The sequence below is a fragment of the Kogia breviceps genome, chromosome 15 (assembly GCF_026419965.1).
Source record: "Kogia breviceps isolate mKogBre1 chromosome 15, mKogBre1 haplotype 1, whole genome shotgun sequence".
Lineage (NCBI taxonomy): Eukaryota > Metazoa > Chordata > Mammalia > Artiodactyla > Physeteridae > Kogia > Kogia breviceps.
In genome coordinates this window covers 39,491,970-39,509,261 of record NC_081324.1, presented here as the reverse complement: position 1 = coordinate 39,509,261, position 17,292 = coordinate 39,491,970, and the positions used below count along the sequence as shown (strand labels likewise).

Genomic DNA, 17,292 nt, shown 5'->3' with positions numbered 1-17,292 from the left:
GGAGTGAGGGCATGTGGCAGAATGGGGAGGGTGTAAAAAGGAGAGAGCAGGTGACAGTAGGCAAATACAGAGAGGGACACGGAGGCAGCTGCCAGACAGCAAGGAAGAAGGGGGCAGGCCCAGCCTCAGTGTGAGGCACCTCCACCCCGGGACGCACAGAGCAGCAAGAGAGAAGGGCATTGGGCAGGTGGGAGCTGCCAAGCGGGACAAACCCAGTGCAAAGTGTCTCTCACATAGGACAGACAGAGTAGTAGGCCCTAGCGCACATTCTGGCCATCCTGTTTACCTCACAGGATCTTTTAAAGACCGCAAAAGCTTCGGATTCGTACATAGGCTCCAAATGCAGCCAGGGCCAGCTTGATTGAAGGAAAAAATGACAACTTTCCCTTTTAAAAATATTTCCCCTTATTGCCATGAGAACTTGAAAGTCCATCAGGAGAGGTGGATGCCTTTGGTTTTGCCTTTTTTTCTTTCCTTAAATGTCAGTCTCCCTGGGTGGGGAGAGTTTCAGATACACTAAGTTACTTAGATTTTAGAATGAATCAAATTATTTTTTCCTTTTCTGACCGGCTTCCAGCTGAGCACCTTTTTGATCCGGGAAGGAATGATAGGTACAGTAATGATGACGGATACAGGAGCAGCACAGCACTAAACTTGACTTTCCTAGGTTTTCTCCTGTGGGCCAGACACCAAGTAGGTGCTTCACACAGATGCTCATCAGAACCTTACGAGGTACATACTATTATGTTCTTCATCTTAAAGATGAAGAGGGTGAGTTCCGACGTTTGTCTGTGTCCAAGCTCACAAGCCAGTAAGAGGTCAAGCTGAAATATGATTTCTAGAGCCTGAGTCTGAAGTGCAATCCACAGGCCAGCCCTGGCGGCGGCCAGCTCAGGTGGGCTGTCTGGGCCTGGGCTCACCCACTGAAAAGAACAAGAGGGAATCTGAAAGGGGGGTGAGAAGATGCATGAGACAACGCAGTCCGCATCACAGCGCTGCCTGTGGTTTTCCTCTGGGAGTAGCTGGCGTATGAAATGAGGTCCAGTGAGAGGACACAGCCGTAGAAAACACTGCCTAACCCTTCCTGAGAGCTTATTGTGTCATGAGTGCTCGGTAAATTCATATATAGTCACAAGACATGGAGTTACACATTTTTACCACAGTTTGTGTTGAAAGCAAGGTTTATCACCTGGCACTATTGCCATTCTGGGCTGGACAGTTCTTTATTGTGGGAGCTGCCCTGTGCATTGTAGGGTGTTCAGGATCCCTGGCCTCTGCCCACAAGATGCCAGTGGCACCCATCCAGGGGTGACAACCAAAAATGTCTCTTAGACTTCATCAGTATACCCTGGGGACAGAATCACCCTGATTGAGAACCCCTCATCTGAAGCTGCCTAGGCAAATCCAGAGACTATGTATATTTTCAGTTCTTGTCAGCTGTAGCTGAGAATCCAGAAGAAACCAGTCCTGGTGGGGAAGACAGAACCCAGGCCCTCCCAGCTGTTACCTGCTGTCTCTGGCCACTGATCCCAGGGGCCCAAGGGGTAGAGATGATCTTCATCCAAGTGCAGAGCTACTCCACCAAAGCTTATTGTCTAGGCTTGTTGTTCAAGAGTTAAGTCAGGCCTGAGAAGAGATGTAAGTTGTGTCCTTACAGATCTTCACTAATATGATTTCCAGCCTATGCCCAAATGGCCTTTTGCCAAACCGTCTGCTTCTTGGATGCAGGCCCTGTAGCATGGCACCACGGCTTAATGGGGTCATTCGAAACGAAACCTCTGTGTACCTGGACGTGATTAGGATGTATTTACTGACATCCTGTTTGTCAACCCCATGTTTTGTATCTGGTTCATGATGGAAACCCATGGGAGTAAGTAACTTCATTAAGGAAGTAGTTTTTCATAAGAGTATTAAACTTTAGAATATGATTTGGGGGCATCTCTAAGTATTATTAATGATATTTTCCCAAGTAGAACATCGCTGAGGTATCACAGATGGAAGTCGGAAGGGTTTTTGTTTTTATCCTTGCTTTTCTCATTTTTAGAGTCTGTGTTTACTCAGAGGGTAACACAATTGAATGGCCCCAAATGACATTTAACTTGGCCCTGCTCAGCTGCCAAGCCAGTCAGCATCCTAGAAACAGAAGTTTCCTTTGGCCGCCTGTACAAAGCTACAGTATCTTCTCAAGCAGTTTGTGTTGGGGAACCCCGTCCACGGGTCCCTGAGTGAGCGCTGGACACGCGCAGATGAGCCCGAGCGTAGGAGCCCATCAGTGGGTCCACAGTGCCAGGAATCAGAATGTGCCAGTGACTGGGCACCTTAGCCACACTGGTAGTTTGTGGAATCGCCATGAGCATGGAGGTGGTGCTGGAAAGTAGGAGGAGCCCCTGGGTGGTTCTCCAGCGCTGCCTTGGTTGATCCAGACTAGCTTCGGGCACTGCATCTTCATCTGTAAATTTGGTGCATAATTTCCGCCTTACATGCCTCACTTGAGTAATCATAAGAACAAAAGAAGATACTATCAAGAAATAAACTTGAGAAGTTAACTAAAAAAAAAAAACAACACGCCCCTCCCTGAGATTAAGTGCCTGAAGAGAATGCCTTTGTCTCATGAGACTACAAGTTGCATCCAAACTAGCCTCAACCATAAAGGCTCCAACTTTCTGCTGTTAGATTCTCATCCAGAGTCATAGCCAGGGTTCTGTTCAGAACTCAGGAGATATGGGGATACATGTATATGTATAGCTGATTCAATTTGTTATAAAGCAGAAACTAACACACCATTGTAAAACAATTTTACTCCGATAAAGATGTTAAAAAAAAAAGAACTCACAAGACATGATAATTACTTAGTATGGTCTCATCTGCAGGTGAATGAGATGGCCAAACCCCAAAGCATTTGGGTCGGTAAAAAATAAGTAAGACTTACGAATTTTCATCTGAAATATGATTTTCAGATACAAAGGCGAGCATACTTAAAGCAGTGCTGGAGAAACACTGTCTGGAAGAAAGCAAAAGAACACTGAGATTATTATGTCATGGGCCTGTTTGATGTTTTTCTCCCTGTGAAACCAAATGGTCATCACAGAAACATCAGTAAATCTACTGACATGGTAAAGAGCAAATTAAAGGTATGCTCATTCCCTTGTCAGCTACTCATGGAAAAAAGGAGCCATCACCTCATAGGAGGTAGCGTTGACCTCCTGTCCCCCTGTCTTACGACTATTTTTATTGTCAGTGATGTGTGAAAAAGAAGTAAAATAAACTGGCAGATGGCAACCTCATAAATCTTCAGTAGTGAACAAATGGTTTAAATTAGAGAAAGGAAAAACAGAAGAGCGTTTGATTACTTTCCCAAAGGAAAAAAGCAAACAAAAATCATCCCAGGAAAGTGCCTTCTGAAGAAGGGGGAAAAGCATTGACAACTTTATATTTCACAATTCTTGTACATGCTTAAAACAATTGGAGCATTAAGAAAATTAAAATACAAATTCTTAGTTAAGTTTTTCTTTTGAAAACCAGTTGAGTTCAAATGCTGGGTGTTTTGGAAGAAGTGACATCTGCTTGGATTGTTTTGGTCCTTTTTAAATGCCATCTGTGTGGACAGGTGGGATCAATAGCATAGCCTGCGAGAGAACAAGGAGATTGCCACTCAACGCCTCCCCGATGCTCCATCCCACCCACATAATCTGTGTTTGGGGCCGTGATGAAGAGGATGTTGGAAGAAGAGGTATCTAGGGCTCACCACCTGTGACCTCACTCCGCCCATAGCCCAAAGCAGGTCTTCAATACAGTTTGGCTTCTGATAAACTCCCGAGACAGCCCTCCCTGATAACACTTTCAGAAGCCTAGGACAACTACTACCCCACCCAGATACATTCCTAAGGCACAATCATGTAGATACCTGCATGTTTGCTGATTCTGGTGTCAAGTGTCCAGTCTTTTATTTTGGTTTTTTAAATTTTTTAAAATTTTATTTATTTATTTTTCTGCTTACACGGGCCTCTCACTGTTGTGGCCTCTCCCATTGCGGAGCACAGGTTCCGGACGCACAGGCTCAGCAGCCATGGCTCACAGGCCCAGCCGCTCCGCGGCATGTGGGATCTTCCCGGACCGGGGCACGAACCCGTGTCCCCTGCATCGGCAGGCGGACTCTCAACCACTGCGCCACCAGGGAAGCCCATTCTGGCTTTTTTAAAAAAAAATTAATATAGAGTAAAGTTGACTTTTGGAGGGGGTCCAGGTCTATTGAGTTTTAAAACATATATAAATTCATTCAATGACCACTGTAGTCAAAATTCAAAACAGTCCCATCTCCCAAAAAAGCTCTTGTGCTGTCCCTTTCTAGTCACACCCTTAACCCACCCCTAGCCCCTGTTAATGACTGATTGATTCTCATCACTGTGGTTTGTCTTTCCGAGAATGTCATACACATGGAATCGTACAGCGAGTAACCCTTTGAGATTGGCTTCTTTCACTCAGCGTGATTGATACCTCTGAGATTCATCTAAGTTGCAGTCTGTATCTACAGTTGGTCCCTTTTTATTGCTGAGTATCATCGCATTGTAGGGATGTACCACTGCCTGTTTGTAAATATAAATGTTCACCCGTTGAAGAATATTTAGCTTGGCCCAGTTCATAGCAGTTATGAATAAAGCTACTACAAATACTCATGTACAAGTTTTTGTGTGAATACTGTTTTAATTTTTCTAAGGTAAATACAAACGGAATTGCTGGGTCATGTGATAACTCTATGTTTAATCTTCTGAGGAACTGTAACTTGTCTCTTCATTCTCTTAACAGTGTCTTTCACAGAGGAAAAGTGTTTAATTTGGATGAAGGTTAATTTATCAACCTGTTCTTTTTTTGTATCATGTCTAGGAGTTCATTGCATAACTTGTGTCACAAAAATTTTCTCCTGTGTTTCCTTCTAAAAGTTTTGTAGTGTTACTTCTTACTTTTAGATCTGTGATCCCCTTTGGGTTAACTTATGTAGAAGGTGGAAGGTTTAAGTTGAGGCTCACTTTTTGCATATGGATTCCAGTTGGTCCATCCAACACCATTTGTTGAAAACACTACCATTTGTCCACTGAACTGCCTTCATACCTTTGTCAGAATCACTGGGCCATATTTGTGTAGTCTATTTCTGGATGCCCCGTTTTGTCCCACTGGTCTCTGTATCTGTCATACAGCCCATGCCACACTGTCTTAATACTGCAGCTTTATTGTAGGTCTTAAAGTCAAGTGGTGTGACTCCTCCAAGGGTATTCTTTTTCAAAATTATTTTGGTTTGACTGTTTTTGTCCTCCTCCTTGCCATATAATTTTTAGAATCAGCTTGTCTATATCCACAAAAAATCATGCTACTTTGATTGGAATTGAGTTAAATTTATACATCAGTTTTGGGAAGACTAGTATCTTGACTATGTTGAGTCCTTCAGTCTGTGAACACTGTTCCTTCTCTCTTCAATTAGATCGTCTTTAGACGATTAGATTGCTTTCATCATCATTTTCTACTTTCCAAATGCAGATCCTACATGTGCTTTGTTAGATTCATACCTAAGTATTTCATTGTAAATAGCATTTTAAAAAATTTCAGTTTGTAATTGCTCATTAGTAATATATAGAAATAAAATGGATTTTTTTTGTATATTGACCTTATATTATGCAACATTGTTTAACTCATTGTTTCATAAGTTTTTTGTAGATTCCTCAAAATTTCCTGTGTAGACAATTATACCATCTGTGATAGGAAGAGTTTTATCTTTTCCTTTCCAATCTGTATGCATTTTTAAAATTTTATATACCTGGCTAAGATTTCCACACAATGTTAAATAGGAATGGTGAGAGTGGACACCCTGTCTTGTTCCCATTCTTAGAGGGAAAGCATTCTCTCTGTCACCATTAAGTATGAAATGAGCTGTAGGGTTTTTTTTAATTAATGTCTCTTATCAGGTGGGGGGAAATGCCTTCTATTACTGGGTTGCTGAGTGTTTTTTGTCATGAATGGAAATTGAATTTTATCAAAATTTTTTGAGTCGATTGAAATGACTGTGAATTTTCTTGTTCACACTGTTACTCTGGTAGATTAATTGCATTGATTAATTTTTTTCATATTGAACCAACCTTGTGGCTATTTTAAAATCTATTGCTATATAAAATATAGCAATAGATTTATATATCTTAATATATTGGCATTTATTTATATACTTTAAAATATTTTGTTAAGGATTTTTGCATCTGATTCATCAGGATATTGGTATGTAGTTTTCTTTTCTTGACTAGATTAACATTGTCTGGTTTTTGTATCAGGGTCATTCTGGTTTCATAAAAAGAATTGAGAATTGTTCCATCACTTGTTAGAGTTCAAGCCACAGATTCTGACCCACCTTCTGTGAACTGTTGTTCCAGCATCAGCTCAGTTTTCAAAGTTTTCAAAGACCAGTTCAGGTCTCAAAGTCTTTAATGTGCTTTTGAAGGTCAGATTCACACATGAACAGCTCAAGGAGAAGCTCAGAAGTTCTTAAACAGCTTTGTGCCCTTGCTTTGCTGGCTCTTCATGTTTCATTACCTCCCCACTGCTTTCTAGTTTTCTGGGGCCTTCCTTTTAAGTCCTCCAGTGAAAGCTGGGTCTTTAGTTACCTCACTTTACCATGCACTTGCTATGACTGTGCCCATGTCTGGGGCCAAGCTGAGAGAAGATAGAGAAGAAAAGCATAAGAGGTTTTCCCTACCTCTTGGGACCACAGCTTCAGTGACTGGAGAGGAATGTTCCCTTCATCTGAGTTTTAGGACCTGCCAACCTTGCTTCCACCGCTAGGAGACCCTTTCCCACACCTCGAGTCAGAACTAGAGGGCTCCCCTGGCGTTCTCTCTGTCTGCACCCTCTTCCAGATTTTTGGGCTACCTGAGCCCAGGCTAGGGAATACCAGAGGAAAAATGGTCAACTCATTACCAGTTCAGTTGAACTTGCAGTTCTGGTCTTCTTCCTCAATCCACCTACCACTATTTCTTTTTTTAAGGTCTTCAAGTAGCTGCTCCATGCCTGCTGTCCAGGGTGTATAGTTGCATTTAGTGGGACAGACAGAGTATTGCTTACTCTATCTCCCCCAGAACCGGAATTCCTTCCCACACTTTATCCAGATGGTTGCTATTGTAGAGCAGTAAAACCAAAGCCACTTAGAATTAATGAATTAACATAAGTTACTGAAAAGTATGGCACAATGTGTATTTCTTTGCTTTGATACTCTCATTTGATAAATGAGAGAAAAATAATGGCACCTTCCCTTTCATAATGTTGTATGTTAAATGTCACGTGATGGGAATTTTTACCTTCTCTTAAAATGTAATCACTAAGGAATTTGAACTTATAAGAGTCATAATCCTTCTGATGCCTGTTTGCTCTCTCTGCCTTCCACAATTGACTTTTACCAGAAACAAATAAAAGCAGAAAGTGATACTCTTTCCATTAGTAGGTAAGTATTGCTCTTTATAAGTACCATCATCATTTTTTCCACAATCAGACATGAGCTTGATGTTAAGATGTTTTCATTTCTCTATAAAATTTAAAATATACTTGAAATATTTAAAACAATTAACATTATAATATGGCCCATATACAAAAGTTAGTCTGAGCTCTTGGTAAATGATTTATTTTTGTAAGCTCTTAAATTAATCTGTGAGAAGATTATATTCTTAACACGTTTTACTCTATGTCTTAGGGAACAGGGAGCTGTCCTCTAATCTTCTATCTTATTCTTTCACCTTTCTCTCACCACCCCCATCCCTTTCTTGCCTAGAATGTCCTTCATGTACAAGACCAGGAAACTTAGGGCAAGTTGCTTATGAAACAGGAGATTTAAAGAAAGAGAAAGAATGTTAAAACAAATGAATGTAAATTTAGATGCTACGTAGGGCTTTTCTACTCTAAAGTTTATTTGGTATATAGCAGCTGTATATGATAAGAGTACTGACAAGAGAATATCTCTACTACCTGGTTGAGAAGTTACCATATGAATTTGGAAACATCGAAGGGTCCATCACTAAGAATATACTGTATCATTCCATCTTTCCAGAAAATTCTAACCATGATTCCCACCGAAGAAGAGAAGCAGAAAATCCAGGAAGCGCAGCTGGCCAACCCTGAGGTGCCCCTGGGCAGTGCAGAGCAGTTCCTCCTTACCCTCTGCTCCATCAGCGAGCTCTCGGCTCGGCTCCACCTCTGGGCATTCAAAATGGATTATGAAACTACAGAAAAGGTAAGCATTTAGGAAGAGAGGCAGCCAGTCCTATGTCTCCAGAGTTGAGAATATTCATTTTTTTAATGATGAACATAGTGAAGTATCATTCCTGAGACACAGGGTTTGAAGGGTGAGGGTTTGATCGTGATGGGGTCATGTCTACATTGAGTGATGAGCAGCCTACCAGTGAGGGCTTATTCTAAAGTTTCTGTCTGGCACCAGCCTCAGATACTTGACTGTTAAAAATAAATAAATAAATAACTGTCAAATGTTTTTCTGACTCTATATGCTCATTGTAGAAAATTTAGACAATACAGAAAGACACAATATGGGAAGTGACTTGCAATCCTTCTATCTGATGATGGTCACCTCACTGCCATTGACGGTGGCAACTAGCAGGTCCCTGGGTCCCTTTGAGAGAGTATCACAGTAGAATATCTGAGATGAACAGATTGCAAGAGGTTGAGAGGAGAGTAGAAGGAAAGGGACCTTGACAGTGAAGACATGGGAACACTCATCCCTAGTAGAAAGTGGAAGAAGCAGGTGTCCTCTCTGGATGGGTGAGAGGTGAGTAATTTTTTGCAAGGCTGAGAAGAAGGAACCATGGACAGGACAAGGGAGGGAGGGATGGTGAGCTGGAGGTGAGCTTGACTGAGAGCAAGTGCCCAGAGGAGGTGGAGAGGCTGTGTGGTCTTCCTCTTTCCACAAAGGAGGGAGCACGGTCCTTTCTGAGGGCCAGGCAGGGAGCAGTGGGCTAAGGCTGCTTCAGGAGGAAACTGCTATATTTGACTCCATTCAAGAATCAGGCAAGGCTGAAGAAGCCTAGAAATGCTAGGGTGACGTGGTTGCAGAACTAGTCGGCATGTTCAGATGATTTTCCGGAGAAAAGTGAGGTAACTGCAGGGAGAAAACAGGTCATTGAGTCAGCCTTGGCCGGGGACTGGGAGGGCCTGCCTAGCAGAAGCGAGGCTGGAGAGAATGAAGCTGAAGCTTCTGGCTTTGGGGTCCATGCTTGGGGAGAGCCTCAGTGAGGACTCCCCAAGCATGGGAAGTCCATGAGGGAAGGGGAGACTGAGGCCATGAGGCCACAGGGCAGGCTAGACACCTGAGAGAGTGGGAGTTATAAAGAAAGTTGGAGTAATGAGGACGATGGATTTCGAGAAAGTAACCCAGGCCAAGAGGTGGCCAGCCACAGAGTGCCTAGAGGGGAGCTTAGGAGATCTGCGTCCAGGGACAATGAGGCCACAGTTTCCAGTGTCATCTGCCTGGGAGGAGAAAGGCAAAGAGGAAGACTGGTTCGGATGCTGAAGGAACATGCAGGTGGAGTTTCATAGACATCAACCATGGTCAGAAGAGAGAATGGGAGGAGAGTATGACCTGAGTGTCCTGCTTGAGCTTGGGAGATGGACAGGGACAGGGGATGACAGAGCAGATGTCACCCAACCAAGCTCCTGTGAGCCACAGGTACCCAGTTGGTCTCCACTGAGGAGACTTTGGGGCTAGACATTCTCCTGCTGCCCTTCCGCTCTTTTCCACACCTGGGAGCATGTGCCCGTCACGTGGGATTGCCTTATACTGGGAGAACTCCACTGGTAATGACCTTGTACAAAAATTAAAAAGAACAAAGTAAAACCAACATTTACACTCTCTATCACCTTCTTCTAACTTTTTTTTAATTGAAAGGAAGTGGCAGAACCACTTTTGGACCTGAAGGAAGGAATAGACCAGTTGGAGAACAATAAAACCTTGGGCTTTATCCTGTCTACTCTCTTAGCCATTGGGAACTTTCTAAATGGAACTAATGTAAGTCTTTCCCATCCCTTTCCTCACAAAACCCCTGCCCTTCACTTGCCAGTGGAGGTCATACCTCTGGTCCTCCAAAGCACAATTGAACAAACAGTTTTTGTGTTTTTTGGTGAAAATCTAGAAGTTTTGTTCTTAAAATATCAGGGCCTATTTATTCAAGCCTGTATCTTGCTATAAATAAGAAAACTTAGAAAAACAAGCACTTTATTCCTTGTGAAGCTTGGCTCCTCCCAAAATTGACTTTGGAGCTATTTTCTTCTACCCTGTTTTTTTCTTTTTCTCTTTTTTCCCCTGAGCTTATCACTTAAATATTTATACTCATACACATCATAAACAAACTTTTTTTGTTTTGTTTTAATGGCCTATCTTGGGCCAGGAAGTAGAAAAGCAGCAGGGAAGGGATTAGGGAAGTTGTAGATACCTACATGGCAGAGAAGCCGCCCCCTTCACCCCATCCCAGCACCCTGATTTAGGAGCAGAGCCCCGGGATAGTCCGTGGATGATGTGCATTGTGGGAAAGGGCTGGAGGCTCATTTTGCTCTCAGGGTGGCTGGTCCGTGTGTGATCAGCTAAGGATGATGGAGCGTGTGGCCTGAGATGCTTCAGTCACAGAGGAACTAAATATTGGGCTCCTTCAAGAGAGCACCGATTCTAAAACCATTTGGGCCTTTCTGAGAACCTGCGTGCAACTTGTTCTTCCTGTCTTTTATTTAATGTTCCCCAAACAGGCCAAAGCGTTTGAGTTAAGCTACCTCGAGAAGGTTCCAGAAGTCAAAGACACCGTGCACAAGCAGTCACTTCTCCACCACGTGTGCACCATGGTGGTGGAAAACTTCCCGGACAGCTCTGATCTGTACTCAGAGATTGGGGCCGTCACCAGGTCAGCCAAGGTATGTCCAGGGCTCGGAAAAGCGGGCGTGCCTATCCCCAGAGGCTGGCTCTGCATCAGTCATCTCTGCGGAGCACAGGCTCTGTTAACTAAAACACCCAAGTAATGCTTGTACCCCCTGCTCTAGAGTTTGTGCATAAAACTCGTCTCATGCCATTTCTAATGGACTTTTGAGATCATTTTCCCATCTCTGGTTGTCTGTCAGATTCTTTCCTGCTGATGTATGTGCAGCAAGTCTGCCATCCCAGTCAGTCCTAACCCTGGCGTCCCCTGTTCATCTGCGTTACTCACCAGGCTGGCTTCTCCAGAGCAGTGAAATCACCCAGCTGGTTTTAGGTTGGCAAAAATGTGCAAAAGATGCAATTTGTCTCCTCCTCAAACTTCCATAGGACCCTGCAGTGAGGTGTGGAGCCAGGAAACTAAGGGCACGCCTGGCCCCCTGACCCCTACAGATTGGCCATGCCTATGATCTTACACCGAGGGAACGGTTTTATAGGGCTATAAACAGCGTAGAGCATTGGTCCCTCAGCTGCAAGCTCTTAAACTTAGTGCAGAGTTAAAATCTTCATGAGCTTATGGTTTAGTTGTAAGAGCTGGACAGCCAGCTGCCCCCGCTGCAGAAGCATCCCTGGGGCCAAACAACCCCAGAGGGATCCCAAACACAAGAGAACTGGGAGATGTAAGGGTCTTGGAAGCAACAGGGAACTCACAGGGAGGGGCTTCAGTGGGGCCAGGTCAGAGTGGAAGAAACTCCCAGAAATACAACCCGGCCGGGGAGCTGAAAGCAGAACAACATTTAGCTCTGAGACGCATTGGAATCTAGTGATGAACATAGGAGAGACTGTGGTGGGCAAAGGGGAAAAGGCTTTGCTAGATTCCCCTTCAAGGAGCTTTCCCTCTCTCTGCCTTCTCCCACAGAGCTGGCTTGTGGGGACCTGGGGCCTGGGACCCTCCTTCACCTGTTTCAGGCCAGCAGCTGCCAGGTCCACTGAGCTGGGCGCCCTGAGCCAGCCTGACGGTGGCCCTGCCTTGAGGCAGAAACAGGCAAGGCCAGCGATCCCGCAGTTCTGAGAGTGGACAGACTTTTCTGTTTCACAGACGCTCTCTCTGTATGTACTCTGTGCCAGGCACCGTTCTGAAGTCTTTAGAAATATTACTTCAGTATTCCAAAAGCCTTTCTGAGTGTCCCAATGGGGGTCTTCTAGGTGCCCCATGAGCACCTTCTCTCAAGACAGTTTATTAGTAATATTTTTTTTTTTTTTTTTTTTTTTTTTTTTTTTGCGGTACGCGGGCCTCTCACTATTGTGGCCTGTCCCGTTGCAGAGCACAGGCTCCGGACACACAGGCTCAGCAGCCATGGCTAACGGGCCTAGCCGCTCTGCGGCATGTGGGATCCTCCCGGACCGGGGCATGAACCCGTGTCCCCTGCATTGGCAGGCGGACCCTCAACCACTGCGCCACCAGGGAAGCCCAGTAATAATTCTTGAGATAGAGTCTGCCTATAATTCTTGAGACAGGGCTTCTGGATCCCCTTCATTTGGTCCTGTTTCCAGAACAAATCAGTTCCCTTTTTACAGATCAGTAGTCCTTTGTTCTTTCCAGGGCCTTCTGCTGGGTGGAGCCTGCTTGTGATGAGAGTCGCCCTGGCCTAGGGGCCCTGACGCCAGGCTGGCCCCCAGTGACTGCCCTGGGCCCCCTCAGTATCAGGCCTTTCCTTGCCTAAAGACTGGCTACACAAGCCAGAAGTGCAGGTAGCTTCTCCCCCTTAACCTCAGCAATTACGAAGGATGACTATTGACCCAGGTCCATGTGACTTACAACAGGACGCCAAGAGGGCATCTACCACCACTTCTTAGCCTTTACTCCCAAAGTTCTGGGGGGCTTTGAGGGGCTCTTATGTGTAGACAGGTACAAAATCAGCTTCAAGGACTCCCAGCCCCAGCTGCATTCATTCCGTCCCCTGGTGCGTCACTTTGGGTGTCATCACTGCAACCCCCTAAGAGCAGGTTACTCTGGCATCTGGAAGAAAACTGTCCCACCAAGGGCTGGTGGAAATGAGTGGAGGTGGGCATAGCTCTGGTTGCTCCTAGAGGGCGGGGGGGGGGGACTCACAGTCTTGTGCAGAGTGCTGACAAGTCACGTTAGCTTTCAGAGAGCGACAGTGAAGTGTGGTCACTGACTTGACCCCATGGCTTCAGGAGTGGAGGCAGGTGACCATGCAGGCTTTTCTTCCTTACATTTTTATCTGCATGTATTAGTTATCTAAAGCTGTGTGACAAAGCACTCCAAAAGCTAGTGGCTCAGGATAGTGTATTAGCTTCCTAGGGTTGTTGTAACAAAGTATCACAAACTAGGTAGCTTAGAAAAACAGAAATCATTTGTTTCACTGTTCTGGAGGCCAGAAGTCTGAGATCAAGGTGATGGCCAGGTCAGTTTCTCTTGAGAGAGAAATCTGTGCCATGTCTCTCTCCTGGCTTCTGGTGGTTTGCTGGAAATAACCCCAATCTCTGTCTTCATCTTCACATGGTGTTCTCCTTGTGTGTCTATGTCCAGATTTCCCCTCCTTATAAGGATACCAGTCATATTGGATTGGGATCCACCCTACTCCACTGCAACCTCATTCCTAACTTAATTAATTACATCTATAATGACCCTATTTCCCGATTAGGTCACATTCTGAGGTACTGGGAGTTGGGACTTCAACATACGAATTTTGGCAATAGGAAACATTATTTCCTGAGTGGTTCTGTCTCAGGTTCTCTCCTGGGGTTTCAGTCAACACGTCAGCTGAGGCTGCAGTCATCGAAGGCTCGACTGGGGCAGGGAAGTTTTTCCCATGGCGGCTCACTCATCTGTTAGTTCTTAGAGAGAGGACTCAGTTCCTTCCCATGTCGGGCTCTCCCAGGGCTCCTTGAATGTCCTCATGACTTCGCAGATGGCCTTTCCCCAAATATGTGGTCTGAGACAGAGCACACAAGAGCTCCAGGCAGAAGCTCTTCCCCATTTATGACCTAGCTTTTACATTCTATTCCTTAGAACCAGGTCACTAAAGCTGGCTCACATTCAAGGGGAAGGATTTTAGGCTTTACGTTCTGAAGGGCTGAGTGTCAAAGAATTTGCTGTTAAAGCACCAGACTACTCATACTGTGTGTTTTCCCTACCTCATCCCTTCTGAAAAACTAGTGCATGCCAGTCCTCCTCCCAGGTGTGAAGAAGACATACCTCTTCAGGCTCTCATCCCTGAGTTGGCCTGCTCCACCCCAGACTAACTTGATAAGACTTGACTACCTCACAGCACAGTTCCATGTCCTCCTACACAAGGAAGATGGCCCATGTGGAGCAGTCCTCAGGAGAGGGCTTCCTGGTGAGGACTTCCTTCTCACAACAGAAGGCCAGACCAGCTCTCTCCCTGGGGTGGAATTTTTTAGGGACAAACCTAGGCTTAAGGCCTGACGGTTGAGTACTTAGACCCTGGAGCCAGAGAGATGTGGGTTCAAATCCCAGCTCTACCACTAACCAGCTGTGTGGCCTCTCACAAGTTCCTTAACCTTTCTGTGCAACGGTTTTTCCCCCATGAGGTGGGGCCAGTTACAGAATCTGAGGCCATGAAGTAACCGTGAAGACTCAGATCATGGTGGTTTCGTCAGCCCCAGCAGGCAGCCAGCTGAGGCAGCCTTCTAGCTCTCCTCAAAAGATGCTACATTAAGCTCCACCCTCAAGCACCTTTTGGTCAAAGGATCTCCACCTGGTTTCCATTGGCAGTGAGGTCACTTTTTTCTGCCACTACCTTTAAAGGCTCACAGTGGATTCTCTTCCCTGAAAACCATCTCTAATGTGGTTTCTGCCCGACTGCTGTGTCCACTGCAGTGCTGGACAGGCATGACCTGGTTAGACTGGACCAAGCTGCTCAGTACATTCTGAGCTGAACTGAAGTTACTACACTGATTAAAGTTATTACAGATATTGTGGATCAAGGTTGCTGCCAGATGCAAATGAGGACAGATGGCGAAGCTTTGATTAGACTTATTACAATTGGCATCAAACCTCCTAGACCTCTTAGATGTTATGTGTCAATCCCAGACCATCTGGAACCCTTTCTAGACTTATTCTTTGAAATATTCAGTCCTTCTTTTTGAAACCTGGATTCCTTTTTCTTTCAGGTAGATGCCAGATTTTTTTCTCAGCTCCATTGTATCATAGGAAAATGGAGCTTTTCTCATCTGGATCCAGAATTCCTTTGTTTTCAGGCAAATTATTTTTCTCAAAGTTCCACAGTGCTCTCCGCTTACCTGAATCCCCAGCCTCTGCCTAAACTTGCCTTCTGTTTTTGGCACCATAGCACCCAAGAAATCCAGGACGTGTGAAGTCTTTCCTGGCCCCTTGGGCATCTCCTATGCTCAGCATACCTTCATCCTGTCTGGTGACAGATCTTCTCACGGATTCAACTTTTGTTGACTTGGCCTCCTCCATTGTCTTTCTCAGGGTGGGGCTGGAGGTCTGAGGTCACTCCAGCCAGTCCCCTTGGGTACTCGCCTCCAAGCCTTGCCCTGGTGACCACAGTCACGGCATCTAAGTGATGGCGGCTTACCTCTCCCCACCTTCTCTTTCTCTTCCTGACCTTTGTTTGCCAGCCTCTCGCCCTTTCCCACCGTCTCTCACTCTTCATCCACCTCAGTCCCCTCCCTTCAGCTCACCAGTTTATCTATTTCTTCCTCCCCTCCTAGTCTTAGCAGTTTCTTTCCCCTATCTCACATCTCCCTCCATTAAATACCCTCAAGTGTATTATTTCATGGCTAACTCTCTGATTCCCATAATTTTTAGTCTAGAAATTCTATCAAAGCATCCTTTTAGAAAGCTTCATCTCAGTCCTCTTTAGTCAATCCAAATTGGTCCCACTCCCCCGAAGAGCAAAGTGAACGTTCTGTCGCATCTGTTCTTTGTACACGTGGTTTGCATCTGCTGGCAGATGGGATGGACCACACACGCCGGTACTCACTCAGACACAGAGGCCTGGTGGGTTCTGTACATCCTCAGTGCTCAGTAATCACCTGTCTGTACTATGAGCCTCCTTGGGAATAGCAAGTTGGTCTCTTTCCACATTGATCTTTGTCTTCTTCATACCTGGGAGGGGGACTGGCATGCAGTAGTTTTTCCCTGAGTGTTGTTTGAATGAGGGAATGAATGGATAAACAAAGTAATGTGTCACACAATGTAAAAATGATCATGGTGAAGAGAAGCTCTGGCTGCCCCTTAACTGGCCCCAGCATATCAAGGCCATCCATGTAGGACTATGGTGCATTCCTCCAACCTCAAGTGAAATATCTAAAGAAAAAGAGAGCTCTGAAAAATTTTATGAGACATCTGCTCAGTTCATCTTGTACTAGATTCCTTGATATCATGTTTTAATTTACAGTTCCCAAAGACTTTCTTAAGATTTCTTTCCAAATACGGCAAAAAAAAAAAAAAAAAAAAAAAAAAGTGACACTTGCGTTGAGTTCATTTGGAGACGTTTTATCACTAAATAATTTGATGTCAAGACATGTGGATAATTTTTAGGCCATAAATATGTTTGTATTTCAAGATGTAAATTGGGTTTTGATGTTTATTTCTTCCCAGAGGCCATTCGGTTTCCTGGGTCAGGTTGATGTCCGGTTATTTCATTTGCATTTGTAATGTTCTCTCTCTGATGTTCAGGTTGACTTTGATCAACTTCAGGATAATTTATGTCAGATGGAGAGGCGATGCAAAGCTTCATGGGATCACCTCAAGGCAATTGCAAAACATGAAATGAAACCAGTTTTAAAACAACGAATGTCTGAGTTCCTAAAAGACTGTGCAGAGAGAATTATAATTTTGAAGATTGTCCATAGAAGAATAATTAACAGGTGAGTGGATTCAGGAGCTTATGCAAACATCAGTAAAACGGCATGTTGAAGATATTCTGCAAACCAAGATCTGAAGGTTAAATATACTAACATCGTCCTGTAAATTCTTGGTACATAGCAAGTGCACCTTTGATGGACTTTTTTGTTTCATGAGTACTTAATTTTTCTCAAACACACACACACACACACACACACACACACGCACACACACACCAATAATATGATGCTGTTGAATCTTGAGCTGGGAAGGAATCTCAGAGATGCTGTCATGCAAAAATCCTCCTCGATCAGCAATTGCATCTGTAAGATCTCTGGCAAGTTGGCCCCTGCATCTTTGCATCTGCCTGAACAGTTCTGCCTACAGAAAGTACACATCCTTGGAAGGCAGCTTGACTTGTTAGGAAGGTTCCTTCCTCATATCAAGCACAGCCTGCCTTCTGAGACCTTTCTCTCATCGATTCTCGGACGGCTGC

The 17,292-nt window shown here is 44.7% G+C and overlaps 1 protein-coding gene across 7 annotated transcripts in view; it reads left to right on the top strand.

The window, feature by feature from the left end:
- FHOD3 (formin homology 2 domain containing 3) overlaps positions 1–17,292 on the top strand; it is a 507,955-nt gene that overhangs the window by 454,510 nt on the left and 36,153 nt on the right. For all 7 annotated transcript variants that reach the window (XM_059041316.2, XM_067016011.1, XM_067016010.1 and 4 more), the window contains 4 exons: positions 8,075–8,257; positions 9,923–10,042; positions 10,774–10,935; positions 16,629–16,819. In XM_059041316.2, coding sequence (XP_058897299.1) covers positions 8,075–8,257; positions 9,923–10,042; positions 10,774–10,935; positions 16,629–16,819 — 656 coding nt within the window. The remainder of the gene's footprint in view (positions 1–8,074; positions 8,258–9,922; positions 10,043–10,773; positions 10,936–16,628; positions 16,820–17,292) is intronic.